The sequence below is a fragment of the Strongylocentrotus purpuratus genome, unplaced genomic scaffold (assembly GCF_000002235.5).
Source record: "Strongylocentrotus purpuratus isolate Spur 01 unplaced genomic scaffold, Spur_5.0 spur5_scaffold_5, whole genome shotgun sequence".
Taxonomy (NCBI): domain Eukaryota; kingdom Metazoa; phylum Echinodermata; class Echinoidea; order Camarodonta; family Strongylocentrotidae; genus Strongylocentrotus; species Strongylocentrotus purpuratus.
Window position 1 is genome coordinate 7,326,272 of NW_022145611.1, and position 26,189 is coordinate 7,352,460.

Here is a 26,189-nt window from a genome sequence, read left to right on the forward strand (position 1 = left end):
TGTCTATTCGACAACTAATGATCGTCATTTGTTTTATACTATAGCATTACTATGTCCACACAATTATAAATCGAATGTTTCATGCATAGCATATGAACAGGGAGTCCCTTTAAAGCCTATCTGTACTAGTCTGAACAGGAGGGAATAGACCTCCCTGCGTGGTCAATGGCAAGTGGTTATCTCATCAAATCAGCTTTTTTCAGTTAAAGATAATATAATACAAAGTTTTTGTATGGGGTCATTGATTTGGTTCAAAGGAATTACATATTGGGAGCAAATGCGATCCTACAATATTCAGTGATCGTTGTCGCGGTTGAAATCGAGTCTAAAGTTATGAAATTGTAAATAATAAACTCTTTATGTTGTATAGCTCCCTGTCAAGGTCAATATAACAATAAAGCTATAATCATTGTCTTGACTAAAATCGACCGATTAGCTATTCCCGTTTTAGAAATTATATCACAACTACATATTCTGAGATTTTCATGGTCGCATCTACCATTGTAAGGCCGTAGGAGCTATTTGAAATTCATCAAAATTTACCGGAAGCACCGGTAAATTTTTATATTCAATTTTTCTCGAAAGCAGAAGTTTTTTATGGGCTAAATTTTCTAGTGCTTATAATACATCCACGTGCATGCAGGGGTATCCAAAAATATCAAAATTGTAAAGAATCACTACCCACCCAATTTTCATAATTTCACAAAACTTTGTATTACCTTTAAAGGTACTATGTCCCATTTGCAGGCCAAAAAAATGAAAAAGTTAAATTCCAACTGCATTTGAAAGATAATACTAATTTAGAACTTCCCTAAAAAAGGTGGGGCTTGAAAATGTCTTCAAGTGGGAAAATGACGCCTATTAGTTGTCAAATCGACTTTAGGGCTATAGAGCCCAAAAGTAATAGTCTTGATTTTCAGACAATTGTACCGAATGGTCATACGTTTTATGCTGCGCTAAGATTCAATCAGTTTAATCTTGGCCATCACAAGAAGTGGGTTATTGATGTAGACAAATGCTCATGTACCCTTTACAACTCTTTTCATGTATGTTATTACCAAAGAAGAAAAAAGCCAGTCAGTCACTCAATAGTGTCTGACAGTGAAGCCTAGCAAGTAAACGGGTTTCCTTGCATAATTTGAATATGAGGACACTGCTAATGTTTAAATTTTACAGATAGGACATACATGACATATTCATAATTCCTGCAAAGTTCTACAGCATTTGAGGTTGGCTGCAAAAGGGATATAGTACCTTTAATATAAGAGAAAGGGGACCATGTGGGATCGACGGATACCGCTTAGGCATTGTATATATTATATAGGGAGCAAGTAGCAACACGTTGTGCAGTCCCGCTTTAAAGGTAAAGACCAGTATTGGAAACGCCCCAATTTCAAAAAATGAAATGGAAGCTCTCATTACCAATCATGTGAAAGAATATGTTTTGACTAATACAATCATGATGATAAAAAATTTGCCGGGAAACCGCCTACTAATTCATATATTTGGTAAATTTGTTTCTCTCATGGTCTGTGAGAGATATAGGGTAGTCCCATATACATCTTTCTGTGTATAGTGCTTGTAACTTTACGAAGAATGGGCCAAATTTCTTATCATTTTGATGATTCCAGAACCTTGCATATGCTAGATGCTAGATGCTAGATGATCAACCTTTTCTGATCGATTCCACATCGTTTCTTTCACAATGCAATCGCATGACCATAACTGGTCTTTACCTTTAAAGTACTGTCTTCACATTACAATATTTTTCTTTCTAACATTGATATCCTGGAAATAAAATCAAACAAATAAGTTGTAATTATGTCTCAAATAAAGAGAGAGAGAGTATATATATATTATTTTTGACCTTCTCTCCCTATAACAAACGTTTGTATTATTATGAAATACACTAGATTCATATTACTGTTTTAATTTTAGCATCTCAATAATTTGCTTGAACTTCCGTGATTGCAATTTTCTCAAGAAACGTTTATGTTGTTATACCATCGTCATTACTTTAAATTAGAAGTTCCACTTACTTTTTACCATACTTCTCTAAATTTCGTTTTAGGTTTATAGGCAGCTTCTAGAGGTAAAGTATGTGACCAAAAAGGCGTTTATCCATTTTGTAAATCTACAATATATATATATATAGCAAATAAATTGTATAAGCTTCTGTAGACAACAAGAGAAAAATTAGAGAAAAGGAAACTGTTGATTCAACAACAACAAAATCGAGGAACCACAACAAAAGATAGAAAATACAAAATGGACAACGTAAAAAACCGACGACGAGGATGGGATTCGAACCCACGCGTGCAGAGCACAATGGATTAGCAGTCCATCGCCTTAACCACTCGGCCACCTCGTCTGATATGCACATTTTGTCAAATAATTAAAGGGTTTGTAGTGTGTGAACGGCGCTATTCAACATCAGATTATGTTCTGTGCATTATCTCATTTTGACCTTTGTACAACAACCTTTTCGTTTTATCATCTTTTCATGTTAAGAATTTGTTTGTAATAATGTTATTATGTGCAAAGTGTATTTGTATAATTACCAAGAATTTTTTTTATGAAAAAAATGTAATACCTTTGTTTATCTTTCTGTTGGAAACGAAATAAATATGAATTGAATTGTGCTTCCATACATTGCAGGCAGTCAATCCGTTTATGAGCGACGTATTATGTGCAACATTGTTCATGGTGACAATGTTGCACATATTATACATAGCTACATACAGCACACAATAAATTGTATAAAATGGCTTACACATTATTTTACAGTAGCTCAAATCAAACCATGCATAAGAACATATCTAGCAATATACAGTAGGCTTGCGGGTGCACCATGTGAGAGAGAGGGAGGATGAGGAGTCCTGAAAAGGACTCTACTTTCTTGAGGGTGTGTAGCCACAGGCGCGTACACAGGTGGGGTGTTTGGGGGGTTAACCCCCCCTTTGGTATTTGTATGTGTGTAAACCCCCCCCCCCCCCATCAACCCCTAACCCACCCCCTCCCCCCCCCCCCCCCCTTAGGATTTTTTTTTTTTTTTTTTTAATTATTGAAAAAGAAAAAAAGAAAAAAAATATTCCCATTGCTGACCTAAAAAGATGACCTCCCCCCCCCCCCCCCCAGTGGAGTGAAATGTCAATTTTTCAAATTCCGAGACAAAAAAAAAAGAAAAAAGTGTCCTCTTACCCCACCCCCCCCCCCCCCCCCCCGCTTATTCAGCGGCTAGCTGAGTCGTTGCGAAATTTTCGACCCGATTTATAAATGTTAACCCCCCCCCCCCCTTGAAAAAATCCTGCGTACGCGCCTGTGTAGCCATATCTCATCAATACAAGCAAGATATAAAATTGCAAATTTGGCTACAAGTATAATTCTTGCATATCACAAAATTATCTGGTACAATAATTGATAATAAAGAACGATATACATTAATGGTAGAAGCTACACAGAGCTCAGAGTTCACAAAAAACAATGTCAACTACGCAGGGCCGGACGATAAGCGACTTCTACTACTACCATCCTTATGACCTGTACTTTCTACCCCGATATACTATTCTTACTCCGATGATACCATATACCTCCAATACTATAAATACATGTACTAGATGAATATGTACTCATATTACATGTATTACTATTCATTATACTATACAACCAAAGTTGTATGCAGTATATACTAGATGTATTTCCTCATATTAAAGGTAATACAAAGTTTTGGGAAAGGGTGGATAGTGATTCCTTACAATTTTGATATATTTTGATGCACCTGTGGATGTGTTATAAGCACTAGAAAATTAAGCCCCTAAAACACTTCCGCTTTGGAGAAAAATTGAATATACAAATTTACCGGTGCTCCCAGTAAATTTTGATGAATTTCAAATAGCGCCTACGGCCGTACAATGGTAGTTGCGACCATGAAAACCTAAAAATATGTATTTGTTATATATAATTTTCAAACAGGAATAGCTAATCGGTCGATTTTAGTCAAGAAACATTGTTTTATAGCCTAATTAATATCTTGACCTAGTGAGCACATTTTTTTTTTTTTTGATCCTCAAAAAAAATTTCGATTTGCACCCCCCCCCCCCCTTGAGCGCCAGGGGGGGGGGGGGGGCCCAACCCCCCAAAAAGGTAAAAATCACGTGATTTTACATGATTTTTTTTCTCAAGGGGGGGGGGGCCGGGCCCCGGGCCCCCCCCCCCCCCTGGATCCGCCACTGATAGGACTAGTAAGAGACAATATTATACATTCCACGCTTTGACCTCGTCAGACACTGCAAACTGCCTGCAAACTGCAGCCTTGGTTGTAAACAAGTAAAGGGATTTGCTATCGTTCCATTATTTATGTTGCCATTGTCTTCTTTATTCCACGGGAAGTCACATACCACATACACTGGAGCGCACGATCGATGCACGTTTGTGGGTTAATATATATTTTATTTTAAAGAGATCTTCTTCTTATTTCCATCAATAACAGGGAAGAGGAATATTATGCTTAAACGTATACAGTGATGTACCTGGGTCTAGGTATTGGAGGGGGCTGTCCTACGACCTTGAATATGATGCCAAAGTCACAATGTTTTTCCTCTCTCTTTTCTTTTATCTTCTCTCTCTCTCTCTCTCTCAGATCTCTCTCTATCTTACACACACACTCTCTCTCTCTCTCTCTCTCTCTCTATCTCAGATCTCTCTCTATCTTACACACACACACACACACACACTCTCTCTCTCTCTCTCTCTCTCTCTCAGATCTCTCTCTATCTTACACACACACACACACACGCATTCTCACATCAGGGCCTTTGTGGGGCACCTGATTGTGGGGTATTTCTGTGCGTTCCAGATATACCTTGTGGTCCCCTACTAGTGGGGTATGTACAACCTGGCGATAACAACCCGGCGGTGTGCTTACGATGTTACCATAAAAAAGTGTGCAAGTTTTAGCACACGCTCACAAAAAGTCATTTATGGGGTACCACTTCTAATGCCCCGCAGGGCATAGGACACCGAATATACAGCCATTTGAAAGACTTTACTCTGTGGGGTCCTGAAAAAATACCCCACAAAGTAAAAATGCCTCACAAGGGGTATGTGAAGCGCACATAAAACCCCACAAGAATGCTGAGATGAGAGCACACACACACACACACACGCACACACATTCCCACATCAGGCCCTTTGTGGGGCACCTGATTGTGGGGTATTTCTGTGCGTTCCAGATATACCTTGTGGTCCCCTACTAGTGGGGTATGTACAACCTGGCGATAACAACCCGGCGGTGTGCTTACGATGTTACCATAAAAAAGTGTGCAAGTTTTAGCACACGCTCACAAAAAGTCATTTATGGGGTACCACTTCTAATGCCCCGCAGGGCATAGGACACCGAATATACAGTCATTTGAAAGACTTTACTCTGTGGGGTCCTGAAAAAATACCCCACAAAGTAAAAATGCCTCACAAGGGGTATGTGAAGCGCACATAAAACCCCACAAGAATGCTGAGATGAGAGCACCCACACACACACTCTCTCTCTCTCTCTCTCTCTCAGATCTCTCTCTATCTTACACACACACACACACACACACTCTCTCTCTCTCTCTCTCTCTCTCAGATCTCTCTCTATCTTACACACACACACACACACACACACACACACACTCTCTCTCTCTCTCTCTCTCTCTCTCTCAGATCTCTCTCTATCTTACACACACACACACACACACTCTCTCTCTCTCTCTCTCTCTCTATCTCTCTCTCTCTTATTTTTGACCTTTTCTCCCAATAACAAACGTTCTCATTATTATTATGAAATACAAGAGATATTTGCTACTGTTTAAATTTTAGCATCTCAATAGTTTCTAAATCTGCCTATATTGCAATTTTCTCAAGAAACGTTTATGTTGTTACAACTATTGTGATTATTTTACATTAGGAGTTCCACTTACTTTTTCATATACTTCTCTAATTGTGTGTAGATTTATAGGCAGATTCTATAGAGGTGACAATTGTGAACGTGTTTATTAATTGAGTTACTCTGTGGCTATTGTGTTTGTTTGTTTGTTTTTATTGACTTGTTTATTATTGATATTTATGAATGGAACAACCTAAACTGATACTTGAACATTTTAGATCCATCAGTTCTGTCCCCACGACCACCATCGCTACTACATCCTGTATGCTCGTGGTCTTTTCCTAATTCAATGTAATATATGCAAATTACTTATAAGCTTCTGTTGAAAACAAGAGAAAAAAAGAGAGAGAAAAAGAGAGAGAAACTATTCTTTTACCAAAAAAATATTAGATGAACCACACAAAAAATATATAAAATACAAAATGGACACGCAAAAATCTGACGACGAGGATGGGATTCGAACCCACGCGTGCAGAGCACAATGGATTAGCAGTCCATCGCCTTAACCACTCGGCCACCTCGTCTGATATGCGCAACGAGGCAAATTATTCAATGGGTTTGTAGTGTGTGTGAACAGCGCTATTCAACATTAGATTTTGTTCTGTGTGTGTGTGTGTGTGTGTGTGTGTGTATTGGTTTTTACAGACGTGTATCAATCAGATATGATTATTTACGTCTGCATTATCTCATTTTGACCTTTGTACAACAACCTTTTCGTTTTATCTTCTTTTCATGTCAGAATGCGAAATCTACTGATTCTCGGTTTGCACTCCACGTAACATAAATTGCATATTAAAGCAAAGGGCAGACAAAAAATATCCATGTTATGTTTTTCTTTTTTAATTTTGGTAAGAGTGAAGGTATATAAAGAAAGATAACTCGAAGAAGAAACGATAAAAGGTAGATAATAATAATAATTAATTCTCTACTATTTGGGTGTGAGAGAAAGTTGCAATTTAGATATGGCAAGAATAAGGAGAATCAAGTCATCAAACACAGGCGTATAAAGGGGCGGCAGCCCGCCCCCCCCTCCACTCAGAGAACGGCTCGAGAATTGTGAAAAAAAGGGGTGTATTAACTTTTCGACCGGAGATTTCTTTAAAAAGGGGGTGTTTTTTCTTTTTTCTTTTTTTTTCTCTCATCTCTTTGGGCTCCTGAGAAATTATTCCGAATTTAGGGGGGTACATTGAGCATTTTTCATGATTAAGGGGGGTCTATCAAGGCAGGAAAAGCCCGCGAAACCGGGGGGTTCGGAAATGTTGGCAGTCCTCAGATTTTGTGCTTTCAAAAAGAGGGAACAAGCATATGCGTACCCTAAATAACACTGAGTGGGGGGCCGGGGCGGAGGGGTGGGGGATGGGGCTAAGGGCTTCTTACCCCAGGGTTTTGTAATCGCCTCATGAACTGGCAGCGAGGTGCCTGGATCCTCACTATTTGGGCAACGCAGTGCCCGAGTTTCTATTTGGTAAGCAATGACAAAGTACCATATAAGACTCCAGAGGAAAACTCTAGATTACTATAACAATCATCATGTGCAGCTTACTAGTAATATGTTTGTGTTTCTCATATTTGAAAAAAAATAAACAAAATAGTCGTGCATGTATAAGGCCCCTTGTGCTAGAATCTTTTGTAAATAAATAGATACAAAATTTAATAATAGATTCGGAAAACCCCCAAACAATATGACAATAATTTCACAGCACAATGAATTATCACTCTGTCGATCGCTAAACCCCCTCGCATAAAAAAGGAAGAGACAGGATTTCCAACAAATGTGTAGATGTGAATGCTCGGGAAGAGAGGGGGGATTTGTTGAGCTTTGGAATAAAGGGGGAGGGGGATATGTAAGTTTGTATGTGTGTCTGATTATGTGAGCGTGTGTGGTGTGTCTGTCTGTCTGTGCGTAACTCTTTGATTTATAACATTCGTTTAGTATAATTAATTTTAAAACATTATGTACTGTGTATTAAACTATCTTATGTATTTTTTGAGAGATGTACAATTTTCTTTATATTTTGATTAATATATGTTATGTAAATCAATGAAGCTGTATGTTTGTTTGTTTTTTATATATTTTGTACTGAATAATACAATAAAACAATGCTACAGACATCCCAAATCTTGGGGAATAACGAACCTTTTTACAAAATGTATATACCGCCCCTCCCAGATTTGCCACACGGGGCAGGAGAAAATTACCCCCTTTTGGCTAGTAAAGTTTTTTCTTCTTCAATATTGATTCAGACAAAGGATGGAGGGTGCTCCTCGCAACTTTGGAAAATGCTTTTGAGAGCTCCGTAGGCTACACTAAGTATAAGTCAGTGGCGGATCCAGGGGAGCCGCGCTGGCGTATGAGTGATGGGGGGGGGGGGGGGGCTTAGGGGCAGTTGACCCCCAAATAAAATGCAAACGTGGTTTATTTCTAATTTGATACCAGTGATTTACAAAATGTTGGTGAAATGACATGATTTTCCGGGAATTTTCTCACTTTTTTGTAAATTATACTTTTTTTTATGCGTTTGTTGGAAAGTGAAAAATTCCCAAATTTCCAGTCATGAAAAAATATGCTAATTTAGAAGCTTACATGCAAGGACTCGAGCTCCCCTGACCCCTCCCACATTTTTAGAAAAAACATGTCAGAAAGAATCAAGAAAGGTGACCTGCTAGTGTCACAAAATAATGAGGTATCAAAATATGCTCATCTGACCTTAATTAAATGCCTAAGAACCCTGAACTTGCGGGAGCTCCTTCCCCTAAACCCCACCAGGGGCTCTAAAAGCATTGTTATTTTGCTCTGGTTCGTAATGTTATTTTGCTCTGCACGGTACGTAAACCAGAGCAAAATAACAGTGATTTTCCCATTGAACTCTATTTATTCAGATGGTCATCTCTCAGCCAATATAAATTCAATCGGTTTCGTCACTTGGACATTATTTTTGATGCTCTTTCGGAAATCGAAGTTAAAATTGAGAAATTCTAAAAATATATTTTTAGGATGGCACAGCTTCTATTCGGTATAATAGTGGGTGTGTCAAGGGTTGGGCTAAAGTTTGGTTAGTGCTAGCCTGAAAAAAGGGCAAAAATATGTTTTAGTACAACAATATAGCACATCAAATACATATTTTTGAACAAAAAATAGATAAAAATAAAAATGTCCTAATTTTTTTAAAATTTGGAATTTTTTCCAATTCAGTTTTGAAGGTAAAGTAGGAATTGTCCGCATGGACAACAATCCCTAAATACTCGTAATTAGGCTAATCAAACAAATGCGGAGAAAAGTATATACAGTACAGCGCGCGCGTGCAAAGTTACGTTACATTTTCATGATCTTCGACAAATAGATATCTATCTACTAAAGATATAATAATGTCTGCGAATCATATTGACATTACAAACATAGATGAGTGGATTGAGGAGAACAAGAAGTTTTTCCTCCCACCTGTGTGCAACAAAATGATGTAAGTTCGTACATATTTCAAACATTTGTTCAACTAAATCGACAGGGCCGGGCCAGAGGTTTCACCTTCAACTTTCAGCCCGCAGTTGTTCACCGCAACTTGTGCTTGTGCTGCCCGCGCCGCCGTCTGCTCGGGAGTCGAGTGTCTGCATGCATGCATCGCGGACTCCCGAGTTTCTGGCATATCTGCTGCACGTTGGCAAGTCTGGGCCCTGGCCAGGCTAAATTTCGTTTGTATTACTTATTATATTAATTGACTAATTAAAACTTGCTATGCAGGAGGTCCCAATGGCAGATAACCATCAATGCTTAGTTGAAGTTCCCAACATCAAAGGTATTCATCACCACAGTCATCATCATTATCGCCAATAATTTTGCTATTATTTTGACGCCAATGACAATGTGTTAATAGATCCTATGTTTGAATCACAGGTTTTGTGTTTCAGATAAAAGAGATGCAGATTAAAGCTTTTCATCATCATCATTATCATCATCATCATCATCACCAACCCAGGTGGATGACTGAAGCCTGCGTTGTGTGTTAGCGACTGTTTCATAAATGCAGGCTATGTTAAGTGGAAAACATCCATCCCTCGGTTATGACGTTAAATGGAGGCCGTGTAGAGGAGAGTCACTACCTTTGCACGTTAAGAACCCACTGCACTATAAGAGGAGGGGGAAACCCTGGTGTAGTGGTCCAGTGGCACACCCCCAATCAGTTAAACTAGAAGGAGAGACCCAAGGGTTACATTGATCAAGTTCCTGCAGGTGATGACAACCACTAATAATCATCATCATCAACATCTTTATCATCTTCAAGTTCAATATCATCTTCATCATTATCATCATCGTCATCAATGCTGTTCTTGTAAATGTATACTATTATACTATTCATGGTATTGTTTATGTTTGTTGGAATGGCAGGTACAGTGAAGGGCAGATGAAAGCTTTCTTTGTTGGAGGTCCAAATGTCAGGAAGGATTATCACATAGAGGAAGGAGAGGAGGTAGGCTTTTAAAGAAACACCACTTCTTGGAATATTGTAACTTTAAGCATGTATTGCATGCTGTGAATTCTCGCTACCGCAACTTCGGTATTTGGCAATAGAGGGCAGCACCAGCCACGGGTATATTTGGTAAAGGCACTTCTATACAAAGTTTCCCATACAAATACAAAGGGTCGGTAACTTGATAGCCCAATAGAAAATTATAGTTTCAGAATCAATAAACTAAAGGTAAAAGATTATGATGGTGTCTACATAAAGATTTCATCAAATTTTCAGGGAACAATAGTTTAGTAAACTAAGGAATTAATTGACACTGCTGTACATTCTATAGGAGAAACTTTGTCTTAATGTCTTTCCAAATATGGTATCTGCGCAGTGTGGGAGGAAGGTCACTATCTACTGTCAAACATTGTATTTGCTGTAGAGTCAATTTATCCTGATTATTTTATTCCAATTAGAATGTTTGGTGACAGGAAGAAAAGGATAAATATGTCAGACTAAAGTATTTCACTATCTACATTGTAGAATTAATATCATTGACATTGTTGTCTCCTGTTATCTGTGATAGCTTTATGCAATTTGCATTCACCGAGTGTTTCTCCATAAACTTTAAGTGCTCTGATCAGTTTACATACACTGTATTTTGGGACAGAAAAGTATTTGATTGCTTTGTTGTTGTATTTCAAAAGAGTTGCGATTGATCTCAATCAATTCCAAGTCCTCCAATCAATCGCCAGTTTACAGTCTCCGATCTGTACATAGTTGCAATAAATCACAACTGATTATTAATAAAATAAGATCGTATCATCATTATCATGGAACAATGATTGTGGCAAATGATATAAACAATAACATTGAGCATTATGATTGAAAAATTTATCAGAATCTGTTACTTATGATATATGTTTGGAAATTTGGTGACAAAGACACAGTAAGGATGAAATCATTGAAACTTTTCTGTTCAACCTTTTTTTCCCCCCCAGCTTTTTTACATGAAAAAAGGCGACATGTGCCTCAAGGTCGTGGAGCAGAACAAACATAGAGATATCCACATCAAAGAAGGAGAGGTAGGAGAAAGTAGGCACATTCAATATTCAAAGTAGTAGGGTAACATTTATTTTCTTATACAGTAGGCTAGCAGTTGCACCATGTGAGAGAGGGGGGGGGGGGGGGGAGGATTGGGAAGACCTGGAAAAGACTCTCAATAATCTTTCTTTCTTGAGTGTGTGTAGTCCTGGAAGGACTGTTAGTAGTCTTGAAAAAGACTGTTGGTTATCTTTCTTAGCTTATAGTTCTAAGGAGAACTATAGCTTTCTATAGAGGAGGTGCGATAGCTCAGTCAGTAGAGCAGTGATCTTACAATCCGGTGACCCGGGTTTGAAACCAAGGCGATGTGCTAGTGCCCTTTGGTAAGGCATTAATCCTCATTACAAGGTCCCTCGGAGAGGACCTACACTGTAAAGCCGTCGGACGTCTGGTTGCTTACTTACAAGGATTTATGCTTTCTTAGCAGTCAGGTAAAATAACCACCATTCATTCATTCATTCATTCATAGCGCCGGTTGGAGAGGATAGTTAGTTGGAGTGGCTCTTATTGTTTGTTTTCCCCCTTTTTATTATGTTGTCACTGACATTTTGTAGCCATGATGCAGTCACATAGGGCAGGGTAGATCCAGGCTTCTGTAAGAGGGGGGGGGGGGGTCACAATTCTGAAAAAAAAATTGATAATTAAATTAATAAAAATAGTATTCCATGGGAGGGGAGGGGGTGTGCATTTTGGGGTCTCGTGTTTGATAGGGGCCTACATCCTCCAGATGTTTATGTACTGAAGGTATGCCAAACTTGGTTTTAAAGTAGATATTCATTGATTTTAAAAACTAACTTTATTTTCATTATTACAAAGTTTAAACTTTGATTCGACAAGGTTATCAAAATTCAATGCTTGGAAACATTCGAAGTACTGATTATTATAAATTACAAAACGCTTAAATACAGCCCCGGCATAGCACCTGAAGAGCTCTCCGAAGGCTGCTGAGATGTGTGAGATCACAGTATGGACATGACTTGCACAAGCAGACGATGTCCGATGACATCTCACACATTTTCAGTGCCTGTGTTTTCATCTTCTCACTCATCTCACTCTAAACCCGCGCATGGTTTTATTTTGATGACAAATGCAGCGATACAAAAATAAAGGAATCTGTCGCTTGTAAACAAAATAAGACGCCATTGTATATTCAGCTGCACACACCGCAGTATGTTTGGCGTTTCAAGAGGGAACAAAGGGCGCCGCTCAGTGGCGACCACCACTGGATTTGTTCTCCCCATCTTTTGGATTATTTGTTACTATTTTGTCTTATTTTGTGAGTGCACTTTGACCTTCATCATGTTTTCCATAACTGTGAGATTAGCCATGGCTACCTTTTGGATATTTTTGATCCTCGCATCGGTGTTTTTGACTGGTTCTGCCCTGAAAGTCGAACACCAACTGAATAGCCTTGTATACACACGGACTGAGATACTCAACCTACGCGGCGCCACGGGGGATGCCCGACCCCTCGGATATGAGGACTTTCCACCCGAGATCAAACCACGTAAGAGAGGTAAGAGGGGCGGAATAAGGACAAGGCTGAGAAAGAGAGGAACAAAACCGGCCCTCCCTTCAATAATATTGGGGAATGTACGCTCGTTGCCTAATAAGATGGAAGAACTTGAAACACTTTCTAGATACATGAACGAATACCGAGATTCTTGTCTATTGGCATTTACAGAAACATGGTTGAAAGAAAGCATTCCCGACAATGTTATTGATATTCCACATTTTGATGTAGTAAGAGGAGACAGAACAGAACAGTCAGGGAAAAGCAAAGGAGGAGGCGTATGTCTATATATCAACCAAAAGTGGTGTAATAATTGGGATGTCAAGGATGTCGTTTGTCTGCCCGATATTGAACTCATTACAGTGGGACTCCGACCTTTCTATCTTCCCCGTGAATTTCTCCAGATATTCATTACTGTGGTCTACATTCACCCCCGTGCTGATGTTGAAATTGCCAGTGAATTACTAGCTGCTAAAGTAAATCATCATGCTTCGTTGTCCCCTGATGCCCCTACATTCATAATGGGTGACTTTAACCAATGTCACTTGAATGGTGTACTTCCCACGTTTGAACAATATATTGACATACCAACAAGAAATGGAGCTACCCTAGATAAGTGCTATGGTAACATTCCTAAAGCATACGTTGGAAAACCGTGTCATCGTCTAGGAAAGTCCGATCACCAAAACATCTGCTTACTACCGGCTTACAAGCAAAAGTTGAAAAGAAGCCGGCCCGTCACTAAGCAACGGTACGCGTGGACTGATGACTCAACGGAGGAACTCCGAGCAGCCTTTGACTGTACGGACTGGGATCTATTGTTCAACTCAGCGAGCTCACTAGACGAAGCCACTGATGCTATCACAAGTTATGTCAAGTTTTCTGTCGACTCGATTATACCCCTTAAAACGTTTAAAATGTTTCCCAACAATAAGCCATGGGTTACAAAGGAACTCCGGGACCTGCTGAAGGTAAAGAATGGTGCACTCATCAATGGTAACAAGACGCGTGTCAAAGAGGTACAAAGGGAAATTAAACGCTTAGTTGACTCTTGTAAAATGTCTTATAAAAACAAGCTCGAAAATAACTTTCGAAATAACAAACCTGCTGCTGCCTGGAAAACGATGGAGGTGATTACTGGGTATAAACCAAAGCCCAAGACTCTGGGATTTGACATAACACAGGACTTTGTCAATGAACTGAATGACTTCTATTGTAGATATGATAAAAAGTTTACAGTTGAAAATGACGTAATTGCACTCAGACTAAGGCAAATGTTAAGTGAATCTGAAAATGTAATTTGTATCTCTGAACATGATGTTAGGCGATGTTTTGGGGCACTTAAAACTAATAAAGCCCCAGGGCCTGACGGTATCTGTAACAAAGTACTCAAGCTTTGTAGGGATCAGTTAGCCGGGGTATTTAATGAACTTTTCAACCATTCACTGGAAAGGGGACATATCCCGACTCTTTGGAAAACATCCCTGATAAAACCAATTCCTAAAGGGAAGAAAGTGAAGGAACTTAATGACCTTCGACCCATTTCACTCACTTGTAGTGTTATGAAATGTTTCGAAAAGATCATGATGAAGTACCTTCTTGAATACACTTCCCCCTACATTGACCCCATGCAGTTTGCATACAGATGTAAGAGAGGAGTTGATGATGCAGTACTAACATACCTACATAAGGTATATGCCCATTTAGACAAGGCTAAGACCTATGTAAGATCCACTTTCGTGGATTTTTCTAGTGCTTTCAACACTATTATCCCCCACCTTCTGATAAACAAACTCATTGATATGGAAGTCCCTCCCCAGTTAAGTCTGTGGATACAAAGTTTTTTAAGTGACAGACCACAGAGAGTGGTCTTAGGTAACGCCTTATCCTGTCCAAGAATTGTAAATACAGGGGCGCCCCAGGGCTGTGTCATCTCCCCCGCGCTCTTCTCCCTCTACACAAGTGACTGTCTATGTAATGTAGGAGAGTGCAGTATCATCAAATATGCGGATGATACTGTAATCACAGGTTATCTTTCTGAAGATGTAGACCCATACGTTAAGGTTATAGATGAGTTTGTTAAATGGTGCAATGACCACTTCCTAATACTAAACGTAACTAAAACAAAAGAGATCATAATTGATTTTCGCCGAAACCCCTTCGATCATACCCCGATTTTGATAAATGATACTCCTGTAGAACAAGTTACAGAGTACAGGTATTTAGGTACTACTATCTCAAAGTCACTTGATTGGACTAAGAACATTGTAGACATCCAAAAGAAAGCCAACCAGAGACTATACTTTATTAGGGTAATGAAAAACTTAAGAGTAGATAGTAAGTTGATAGAACTGTTCTTTAAGTCCCTAATTCAGAGTGTCCTAACCTTCAACCTAATTTGCTATTATGCAAACGCTAAAATTGCTGCCAAGAAACTACTCGAACGTCCCAGAAAGGCAGCAAAACGTATCACAGGAGCCGATCTAACATCCATAGAAGATCTGTATCAGAAAAATGCCCTTTCTAAAGTAAAACAAATAATGCATGACCCCTCGCACCCACTGAATGAACACTTCAATTATAACAGATCCGGGAATACGCCTGTGCACACCACGAACCCAACGTGCACGTTTCCGAAGATCCTTTATCCCCGACTCCATTCATCTTTTCAATTCCAAAGCAAAACGTGTTTGATTACTATGAACCTACCATGTAATGTATCAATATAAATGTATATGCCATGAATACTGCATCCAACTATTTACTAACGTTTGAGCCAGTAACTACAACTTATGTGTCATCAATAAACTTAACAATAATAACGATGCCGGTATTAATTATACTATTGAAAATGGTAATCAATAATAATAATAATAATAATAATAATAATAATAATAATAATAATAATTCATGTATTTATTATCATTTTAAGATTTAATATGGAATAATCAATGAATATTAAATAATTTAGCTTCATATTTTGTAAAATGGAATCTGATATTATCTCTTCAACCAACATACTGCCATATATACAGTGGCTTACTCACATATTATCTCATTCTTTATGTATGCTTATCATAATGTTCATGTTTATCACTGTCTTGTAATATTTCATGTATATATTTGTATTGTAATACTCTGTAACCAGTGGAAAACAAATTTCCTGTAAAGGACAATAAATTCTTATACTTAATATCATTCCGGGTGTTTTTCAATTTGTAAGTCTGGTTTCTTTGATTGTTAATTAACCCCTATCCTGTGTATTTACAAGCAAAAGATTTTAATTATCAGAATCGGGTCATATCCCCTTTTGAATGGTTTGACATGCCATTACATTTATATAAACTAAACTTATTATAATTTGACAAATAATAGCTTTGCAATTATGTTCATTCTTTATGGGATGTCGTCTGCTTGGGCAGTATTGGTCCATATAGTGACGTGATTAAAACATCGTTATTTTTCCGGCGAATCTCTCGTATATCCCAGCTGCTATGGAGGTGGTTGTATTTGTATTTTTATAAATCACCCTATATGTAGTTGACCTAAAACTTGTACGATGGCCATCTGTTAGCTTACCAGTTTCTAGTGATACATTAGTTGACATATTTGTGATTTTCTTTGAATTTCACCTTTAAAAGGGAGCATATAAGTCAGTCCTGGCCCCTCCCCTGAAATCCTTCCCTGAGGGGGAAATTATGATGCCCTTTTTTCCATCTATTTTGAGCTTTTGACAAGATATTTCATTTTGTGGGGGGGGGGGGGAATGCCCAATTTTCCCCCGGCTACATCATGAATGACTGAAATAAGCAGGAGACTGCATGACTAATGAAGAAAGAGAACTTCAAATTTCAGACTATTTTTCTTGAGAAAGTGCTGATTACCGTAAATCTCCGTGTATAAGGCGCACACGCGGGGAAGGACTTTCATTTAACATCGAGGTGCAGTTGAAGGCGCCGATTTGTGCTTGTGAACTTGTCACAAATAAAAGTAACAATGTCGTTTTTAGAAGAATGTGTAAGATCATTAATGTAAATTAAAAACAGTAGAGTACCTAAGATAAAACCTTGTGGTACGCCGAAGCAAAATTGGAGGAATTATTATTATAAACTACAAATTGAGATCTATTAGAAAGATTACTTTCAAACCAAGATGACAGACAAATTTGAGTGTTGTTCTAGTTTCCGAGTGGTAAGTCAACACACCGATTACTGAGCTGGGAGACATTGCCAGGCATAGCGCCATAATACTTTTTTTTTTTGTACCTGTGTATAAAACGCACCCCCAACTTTCAATTTTTTTCGGCGGCAAAAAAGTGCACCTTATACACAGAGATTTACGGTAGTCAAGCTCAAGCTTTCTCAGACAATCAGATTGAGAAGCACCAAATGTTAATTGGATCAGTGTACTTAATTTCTTCTCATGCCTTTAATAATCTCCTGTATATCATCCCTGTCGATCCAGATCTTCCTTTTGCCGAGTTGTATTCCCCATTCTCCTCAGAGGCAAGCAGACACTGTTGGTTTGGTGCTAGAGAGAGAGCGCGATCTGGAAGAGAAGGATGGGCTGAGGTGAATAAAGGAAACATAATATATATATATATATATATATATATATATATATCTTTCAATGTTTGATGCTGTCCATCTCTACCAAAATTCAATGTAAATGTAATACAGTTGAACCTGTCTATAGCGACCGCCAAAGGGAAACACAAAAAGTGGCCTTTGTAGACAGGTGGTCACTAAAGCAGGTTTGACTGTAATAATAATAATAATAAAAACGGTGTTTATAAAGCACTTACCACCAAAGTTTCTAAGCGCTATAACAAACAAAATATGATGATTAACAATAACATATTAAACAAAACAAAAAAGTGCAAATAAACCTACAAATTACAATACATATGAAATACACATCAATGTGAACAGAGTAAGTTAATCATCAAAAGCAATTTTGAATAAATGAATTAATTTATTTATTAATTAGTCTGATGGCACAGTCTTGTGGCCATATTGACTATTATCCAACAAAAATCTTTGCCATTTGGGATAATGCAATTTCAATATGATTGATAGTCAGTCATTCAATACCATAATTGAATCCAGTGACCAGACCTAAAATTATACAGTCAAACCTGCCTGTGAGGGCCACCCAAGGGAAACATGGAAAGTGGCAACTGTAGACAGGTTCTACGCTACACATTTCTGTGTCGAGTGAGAGGAAATGAATGGCCACTATAGACAGCTGCCCTTTTTAGTATAGAGAGGTGGCAAATTAGACAGCTTTGACTGTATTCAGTCAAACCTGTCTACAAAAAGTGGTCTTTATAGACAGGTGGTCTTTGTAGACAGGTTTCTTTAGTACATGATTCAATGAGAAACCATTTTCAAGGTGAACAACAAATGTGGCCTTTGAAGACAGGTTGTCTTCGTAGACAGGTGGTCACTAAAGCAGCTTTGACTGTATATATGTAAAGTTATGGCAGTATCGTCCCTCCCTCTTGCAAAATGGCCTCACCCTAGTCAACCTTTGAACCTTTGACCTTTCCTGGGCAGGTACTATGTGGACGGCACCCTTGAAAGACTGTACGAGGAGTGGTTCTACTGTGAGGATCTAGGCATCCAGCTGGCCCCCGTCATCAAGCGCTACTTTGCTTCAGAGCAACACAAAACTGGCAAGCCAATTGAAGGTAAATGTATGGCATTCTTCTAGGAACTTTGCACTCTTAAAGCCTGTCTACACTAGATTGGCCAGGGGGGATTAGATCTCCCTGCAAGGTCACTGACAAGTGGATATCTCATCAAATCAGCTCTGAATTAACATAAGAAAAAGAGGACCATGGTAGACCAATGATCACCGTTAAGGCATTGTTTGCTATTTAGAGGGTGCAAGTAGCTATAAGTAGTGCAGTGGGGCTTTAATGTTTATCTGCACTAGTTTGGCTAGGAGGGATTAGACCACACAGCAAGGTCACTGACAGGTGGCTATCTCATCAACCCAGCTCTCAAATAACATAATAAATAGAGGATCATGGGGGACCAACAGGCACAGATTGGGGAAGTTTTCTATATAGAGGGAGCAAGTAGGACAGTGGGGCTTTAAAGACAACATTTTAATGTGTTTACTACTTAATTCTCCCATTCCCATAGGCTCCATCTGGTTCTGTAGGCAAGGCTTCACAAAATCATGTTGAATAATGGGTCTCGACTACACCCATTATAGTATCTATGTACATGACTCCTATGTTAACATTTCAGAAAGATTTGAGTCCCGACTTAAATTGTGGGCGCCCATATGCCCCAGCGGCCTGTTTAGTAGTGCTGATCTCTGCTGTAGGCATTGGTGTAAGCACTGTTAGAGAGAACAAGAAAAGCAATAAAAGCCAAGAGAATAACAGATACGGTGGATTCACAATCCTCAGCGACATCTAGCGACACCACTTTTTATTTGATTTTGTGTGATGCATCATGGGAAAAGTTGACATCGTATCAGCTTCACCACCAAAATTCTTATTAAATCCCTTTAGCGATAAAGGGATTTAATAAGAATTTGGTGGTGAAGTTTTAAATATACATCCTCTGTAATATAGACCCTACTCACAACATTTTGGTAATTTTATCCACTTTTTGGCCACCGGTCATGTTTGGTCGGATATTTTTTTCCAATTGTTATTACTAGCAATGAAGGTTTGATGGGCCCATTCTATGAGAAAATGTGTTCTGATGCTGGAAAAAGTGGTCAAATTGACCACCATCAACAACAATTTAGCCATTTTGGTCACTTTTTTGGCTAGAAATGTCCATTAATATTGCTTTTTGTACAAAATAAGGCCAAATTTTAAGTCAAAATCAAATGATAGGTGGGTTTTGACATCAAAATTTAATATAAAAATGTGCACTGATATCAGAAAAATCAATCTCATTGAATAAATTTACACAGTTCAGATAGCTTTGCTCACTTGGATCATTGGCTACTGTTTTCAAGTTGCTGGTTGCACTGGTTGAAAGATGTTGACCTAAGAGCTGAAAATTTGGCCTGTTTGCAGCTTGCCAGTGGGGGCGCTGTTAATTATTAATCCACCCTCTAAACCAAAGGCAACACAGATATTGTGCAATGATGCCTACTCATAGGGTTGCTGTTAAACTTTCAAAATGACAGTGTAATACTCAGGTCAGAAATCTGAGTATTATACTTAGTTTTCTGGTTAGGTAAAGATTGTAAAATGTGTTGTACCAAAGCCAACTTTGGTATAAAGTTTAATCTTTTGGATATTTTATCCTAAGTCTAAGACAGCTTCCTAGCAGACTTGAGCCCATTACTTTGGAAGCCTTGATTAGCATGCAGTTTTTTTTTTATCAAACACAGGGCATAAGCTGTACCCAAGCAAATTTCATAAGCTTGCACTTAATGTGCATTAATGCGCGCTTATTACACATTATTTTATATTGATTATGTGACATGAAAATGGCTTGCATTATTTGTATTTTGCCTTAAAAAGTTGTCTTAATAAAGTAAATACTTTGATGTGATCTGAGTTAGCTGCTGTACTTAGCTGAGCCAAATGATGAGCAAAGTAGTGACTTAATCCTAGTATTGAATTGAATCCGGTTCTAGGTCCTTGAATCGCAGTTTATGGACCACCTAAAGCCACCTCCTAAATAATCCATGATATTCATATCCTGGGTGAAAGCCTGTGGCACCAGAAGTAATTCAATTCATTTTCTAGCCTATTTGACACATCAAGAACTCCTTGGACCCGTTTCACAAAGCCTTTTTTCAATGACAAATGACAAAAATCAGTGACAAATCTGCTGATAACCAATCAGAAGCAAGGATTTCAGTAGCTTAAACAAAAACTGTCATTTGTCACTGATGACAAGTTTTGTGAAACGCCCCCCTGCTCTAGGGTCCCCAAATCAGAAATTCTCTGAAACCTTTGTTGTCTTCTCCCACAGGAACTCTTCCAGAGAAACCTCCAGTCACCTTGGATACGGAGAGGAAGCTAAATGCACCTTTCAAACTTCAGGAATGGATCGAGAAGAATCGAGAGGAGATTGACTCCAAGGGATCCAAGTCCCTGTTTGGAGACAAGAATCAGTTCAGTGTAAGTACCATTTATATTCCAAGATTTCCAGAGCAAGAATGTGGTGCTTTGTCCAAAGTGTGACCCACCCAAGACCTTAGTTTGCACAGAAATTTTTATTAATTTTTTCAATTCAGTTTTTAGCTATTTGTACCGTAAATCTCTGTGTATAAGGCGCACCTGTGTATAAGGCGCACCCCTATTTTTTTTTGGGGAAAAAAAAGGGTTATTTGTTTGTTGTTGTTTTGTTGCCGAAAACCCATGTGGGGAAGGTCTTTCATTTAACATCGAGGTGCAGTTGAAGGCGCCGATTTGTGCTTGTGAACTTGTCACAAATAATAGTAACAATGGCGTTTTTAGAAGAATGTGTAAGATCATTTATGTAAATTAAAAACAGTAGAGTACCTAGGATTGAACCTTGTGGTACGCCATGAATTATTATTATAAACTGCATATTGAGATCTATTAGAAAGATTACTTTCAAACCAAGATGACAGAAAAATTTGAATGTTGTTGTAGTTTCCGGGTGGTGAGTCAACACACAGATTACTGAGCTGGGAGACATTGACAGCCATATCGCCGGGCATAAATCAAAACCTTATAAGACACACCCCCGACTTTCAATTTTTTGGGGGGGGCAAAAAAGTGCGCCTTATACACAGAGATTTACGGTACTCTATTTCCCTTCTTTGTTCCTTGATGTACTTCCAATGAGCTATTGCCATGAACATTGTTATGATATTTTATACATTTCTGTTTGACATACCTATGAATAAACCTATGTCTTTGGTTTAAAAAATTAGTAATGATTGTGATGAAAATTATGTATTATGAAAAGGCTAGTGATAATACTGAAGGAAAAATCATGTTCTTATTCTTGATGGGTTTTAATAACAGAAAATCAGAATGTTACAGTACTATGTGTATAAAAAAAGAGAAAACTAAGAATCTTGCTCTACAATTGATCAGATTTATAAGATTTTACTACTTGACCACAAAAGTCTTCTTCTTCAAGATTTGGGCTTAGCCGAGTAGTGCTTTTTATAGAGTTTACTAGATGTTTGAAGATATTTAAACATTTTCTTCCTTTCCTTGTCAGGTTGTGATGTGGGGAGCAGGTACCGAGTCAGGTGGATGTGAGGAGGCAGAGGTCTGGCTGTGGCAGCTTGTAAGTTTGGACTTCATATCATTTCTTAAATTTAAAGGTGTACCAATCACACAAAAATGTTTTGTTTTGTATGTTAGTAGTTCCATGTCGATACACTGTATTGAAAATATGAACTTTTAATACTCCTTCAATATTAAAGAGATTTTGCAAGTTTAAATACACTCTCAATTAGCCTTCATTAGCCTAAAAACGACTTGTGAGTAGACTACTTGCATCTGTACGCACTCACATAAAATGTTCCTTGCACGGAACCCAGTTCAGACTTTGGTTCTGTGTGTGCATTTTTATGTTATTCTTTATTTTCTTCATACCTACTCCATATCCGTTAGCACATACAAAGACAGGTGACTTTTTAGGTTGATTTGTATACATTCTAGCGATACGCAAAATATTTTTTGAGATGATTGGTACACTTTAAGAAATTCCCAGTTCTTGGTCTTGGTCTAAGAGATACTGTCCAGAAGGAGGTGTAATATAAAGGATTATATTTCAATGATAAGACATGAGTTCATGGAGTAGGCAACAACTTTTTTTCAGGCCCTCAGAGTCAGTAATTTTATCTGCTTGCTTGTTTGTTTGTAGTTTGTGGGCGGGTTTTAAAAAAATAATAGTTTGTTTGAATTTTTGGGGCAAATCTGAGAATTTAAGGACCCGCCATTTTCAACAACTTTAAATATTTTCAGACCATTTTGATTTTTAATTTCTGTACAATAACTTGTAGTATCTCTTAAAAGAAGAAAACTTGAGGTGGATATTTTGAAGATAATGTATACCTCTTCTGAGATTTAAACATTCTTTTAATTCCCCATGTTGTCCAAATGACTGCCAATATAGGGGGGGGGGGGGTGACAACTTCATAACTTTCTTTTGTAGTAGTACCTGACGTTAAAGATCTGTGTTTGTATCATTGATTCCTGGTATTTGTTAGGAGGGAAAGTCAGATGTTGGGGTTGGAGATGCCAAGGTGAAGAAGTATGAACTCAACGAAGGCGAATGTATGCTCATCCCTAAAGGAGCAACGTAAGTAAACCTGTGAGAGTTAGCAGTGAGCATTACATAGCAGGTTGAGTTCTGGTAAAGTTTATTCACAATGTAATTGCTTTGAGGCAGTTTCTTTTACAGTGGAATCGCATGAACCGTTCTCAACTTTATCTTTAAGAACTAACTGTACTCTTCTCTTTGAGTATACAGTAGGTTTACGGTTGCACCATGTGAGAGAGAGGGGGAGGATTGGGGAGTCCTAAAAAGGACTGTTGGTAATCTTTCTTTCTTTGAGTAGTATTGTGCTTTAAAGCTACATTTGACTACATTTGACTGTAATGTGATGGGAAACAAGCTAGTAAGGATGGTGACCTTTGACATTACTGCATTACTTATAATGATATGTATAGTTTTCATACCGGGATACTTATAGAATTGTTATTGAAAACGAAGTTTGTTTGTTTCTTAAAACTTCCCCTTTTAAACTTTGTGTATTCTATCATTCTTTGTTACAACAGGTATATGGCCACAAGGGAGAAGGGCTCCCTCTGTATGGTTTGCTTTCAAGACCCTCGACGCAAGAAGGAGCTTGCCAAGGCAGCAGGAGACGAGTAAACCTCATCTTCTAGAAGGCCTCGATGGCGGAGCTGCAAGAAAGAATTGAAATATACGACTGGACTTGGGAATATATGTGTTTTATTAATATTAAAATATTTGTATTGTATCCAAGAAGCAGTCATTATCTTGAAGATACAAAATGCTGCCAAAATCCTTTTTAATGAGTTCCATCCAATGAATATAAGATGGTCTTGGCGATTGTTCTAGAAGATCTTGATAGCTGAGCTGCATGTAGAGAAGAAAGAATTGAAATATATATGGTTGGACTTGGGGAAAATATGTGTTTTATTGATATTTGTTTATATGTTATCTAAGAAGCAGTCATTATCTTGAAGATTCAAATACTGCCAAAATCGTTTCGAATAAGTTCCATCCAATAAAGTTTAGATGGTCTTAGCAATGGTTTTAAAAATATAATTTACTTTGTACTTGCCTGAAATCTAATTTCATTTGCCCTTATTTCTGAAATTTGTATTAGAAGATTGTCATATTAGGCTATCTAGATCTTTATTTGGCTGATAGTCAGTAACTCGCTACTCCCTTCCCTACTATTTTTTTCCCAAAATTTATTAAGCTGTCTCTCAAAATGATTTTAGAGTTCTTAGAAAACAGACCTCTTAAAACTGAACTGTACTGAATATAGAGGTATGATTTCTCTCTCTCTTTGTGGACAGTGATTTGGGTCATGGATAGTCTGAACTAGTCTGCCTTAAAGCTTATCTCCACTAGTTTGGCAAGGAGGGATTAGACCACATAGCGAGGTCACTGACAGGTGGCTATCTCATTAACTCAGTTCTCAAATAACATAAGAAATAGAGGATCATGGGGGACCAACAGGCACCTATTGGGGAATTTTTCTATATAGAGGGAGCAAGTAGCTACAAGTAGGACAGTGTGGCTTTAAAGGCTATATTCCAATTTCCTTTTTGCTCCCAAAACTGTATACCGGTATGAGCTTTAAACAATAGTCCTTTAACTTTGTTGATTTCAGAAAAGTGCTTAAGTTCATTCAGCCTGTGGTGTTGTGTCTGTTTCAAGTGCTTAGATTCTGATATTTTGAATCCGTTATTTACAGAAAAACAGGATATAAGGCACCATTTTTCAACCTGCTGATAAAATTCTTGGTATGTGCTGTGTTGGACAAATATCTGTGTTTGTATATCTGGACAATTGGGTAAATTCCATTTATTGTGGTTTTGTTGTTACATTTGTATAATGTTGATTGTGCTCTTGGAGGAAGTTCCTGTTTACTTTATAGCATGCCTGAAATGTTTGAGTTCGATTAAAGTCTTTTTAAAAGGCTGTTAAACATTCTGCAATTTTGTTTACTTGATTTCTGGTAATTCTCAGGTGGAACAACCTCCGTCCCTCGATTAGGTATTCATCGTCAATCAAGATCTTCAAAAGTCTTCTGAAAACTCAACTGTTTTATGAAACCTTTCCATAGCCGTTTTTGTTGTTAGTTAGACCCCATTTCTTTCTCATGCTCCAATTGTGTCGAACAGGCCTACCATAACTTAAATTCTACCAATCACTGAAAGATCTTTAGCTCTGTATGTTTGGAGTTCCATGTCTTTATGCTATACTCAGAATATTAGCTTTTGATATATAACTTCTGTATTGTGATTGATAATATGAGTTTAAATACGTTCTCAAAGAACTTGCAATCGAGAGTAAGACTAATAGAAGAATAGAATAACATGTGCACGGAACCCAAGTCTGACTTGAGTTCCATGCACAAGATTAATTTAAGTTCTCCTCGGTTTTCTTCATACTTCTGTAAATGGTAGTCTTTAAAATGCCTGGTAAAGTTATTTTAGGTCGATTTTATACATTCTAGGGATACAACAATTATTTTTCTTTGGATGAGCGGTACTCCTAGACTGGTTCGAGAATCCTTTTCTTCATATTATATGATTGAACATATATTATTAGTGTAGATGCTGAATTAATGTCATTTTTAAAAAAATTGTTTATGCTTTTTCCCTTGTTACATGGATATGTGCTCTTGAGTGCATTTGTATAATTTGTAAAGAATTTCGGGCACTCTAAATTTACAATTATAATCATTATTATTAAGGGTAAATGATTAATCAGTTGATACAGTACTAGAATGCTGTGATGTGTGGAAATTCTTCTGCTTATCTGCTACCTGCTGAGTTAATTTTTGAGAATACCATTTTTGTATACAAATATATTTCTTGTATGTAATTTTTACACTATTTTTGTAATAAAAATGGGTCACAAGGAATGAAATCATGTCTTTGTCTTTGCATCTTTTCTTTCTTAATAATTAGCAGATTTTGGATGTAAGAGGTCAAAGATTAGAGGGTCAAAAAATTGTTTTGAAT

General features: G+C 37.8%; 1 protein-coding gene and 2 non-coding genes across 3 annotated transcripts; 1 reads left to right on the forward strand and 2 right to left on the reverse strand.

Annotated features, from left to right (window-relative positions):
* Positions 1-2,289: 2,289 nt before the first annotated feature.
* TRNAS-GCU lies at positions 2,290-2,371 on the reverse strand. The gene has a single exon. It is a non-coding gene; the product is annotated as a tRNA-Ser (tRNA).
* Positions 2,372-6,365: 3,994 nt separating this feature from the next.
* TRNAS-GCU lies at positions 6,366-6,447 on the reverse strand. The gene has a single exon. It is a non-coding gene; the product is annotated as a tRNA-Ser (tRNA).
* Positions 6,448-9,212: 2,765 nt separating this feature from the next.
* LOC582154 (3-hydroxyanthranilate 3,4-dioxygenase) lies at positions 9,213-26,097 on the forward strand. Its single transcript, XM_782121.5, has 9 exons — positions 9,213-9,381; positions 10,305-10,386; positions 11,370-11,453; positions 17,450-17,556; positions 18,544-18,677; positions 20,944-21,092; positions 22,171-22,239; positions 23,168-23,259; positions 23,739-26,097. Exons 1-9 carry the CDS (start codon positions 9,290-9,292, stop codon positions 23,833-23,835), a joined length of 906 nt encoding a protein of 301 aa, XP_787214.3. The 5' UTR covers positions 9,213-9,289; the 3' UTR covers positions 23,836-26,097.
* Positions 26,098-26,189: the final 92 nt, after the last annotated feature.

What these genes read in the sequence shown, in the direction of transcription:
- LOC582154 (XM_782121.5), top strand. Translation starts at nt 9,290, where the DNA reads ATGTCTGCGAATCATATTGACATTACAAACATAGATGAGTGGATTGAG. An exon ending in ACATAGAGGAAGGAGAGGAG is followed by an intron (nt 10,387 to 11,369) that starts GTAGGCTTTTAA and finishes TTTCCCCCCCAG; the next exon opens with CTTTTTTACATGAAAAAAGG. An exon ending in TCCACATCAAAGAAGGAGAG is followed by an intron (nt 11,454 to 17,449) that starts GTAGGAGAAAGT and finishes CTGTCGATCCAG; the next exon opens with ATCTTCCTTTTGCCGAGTTG.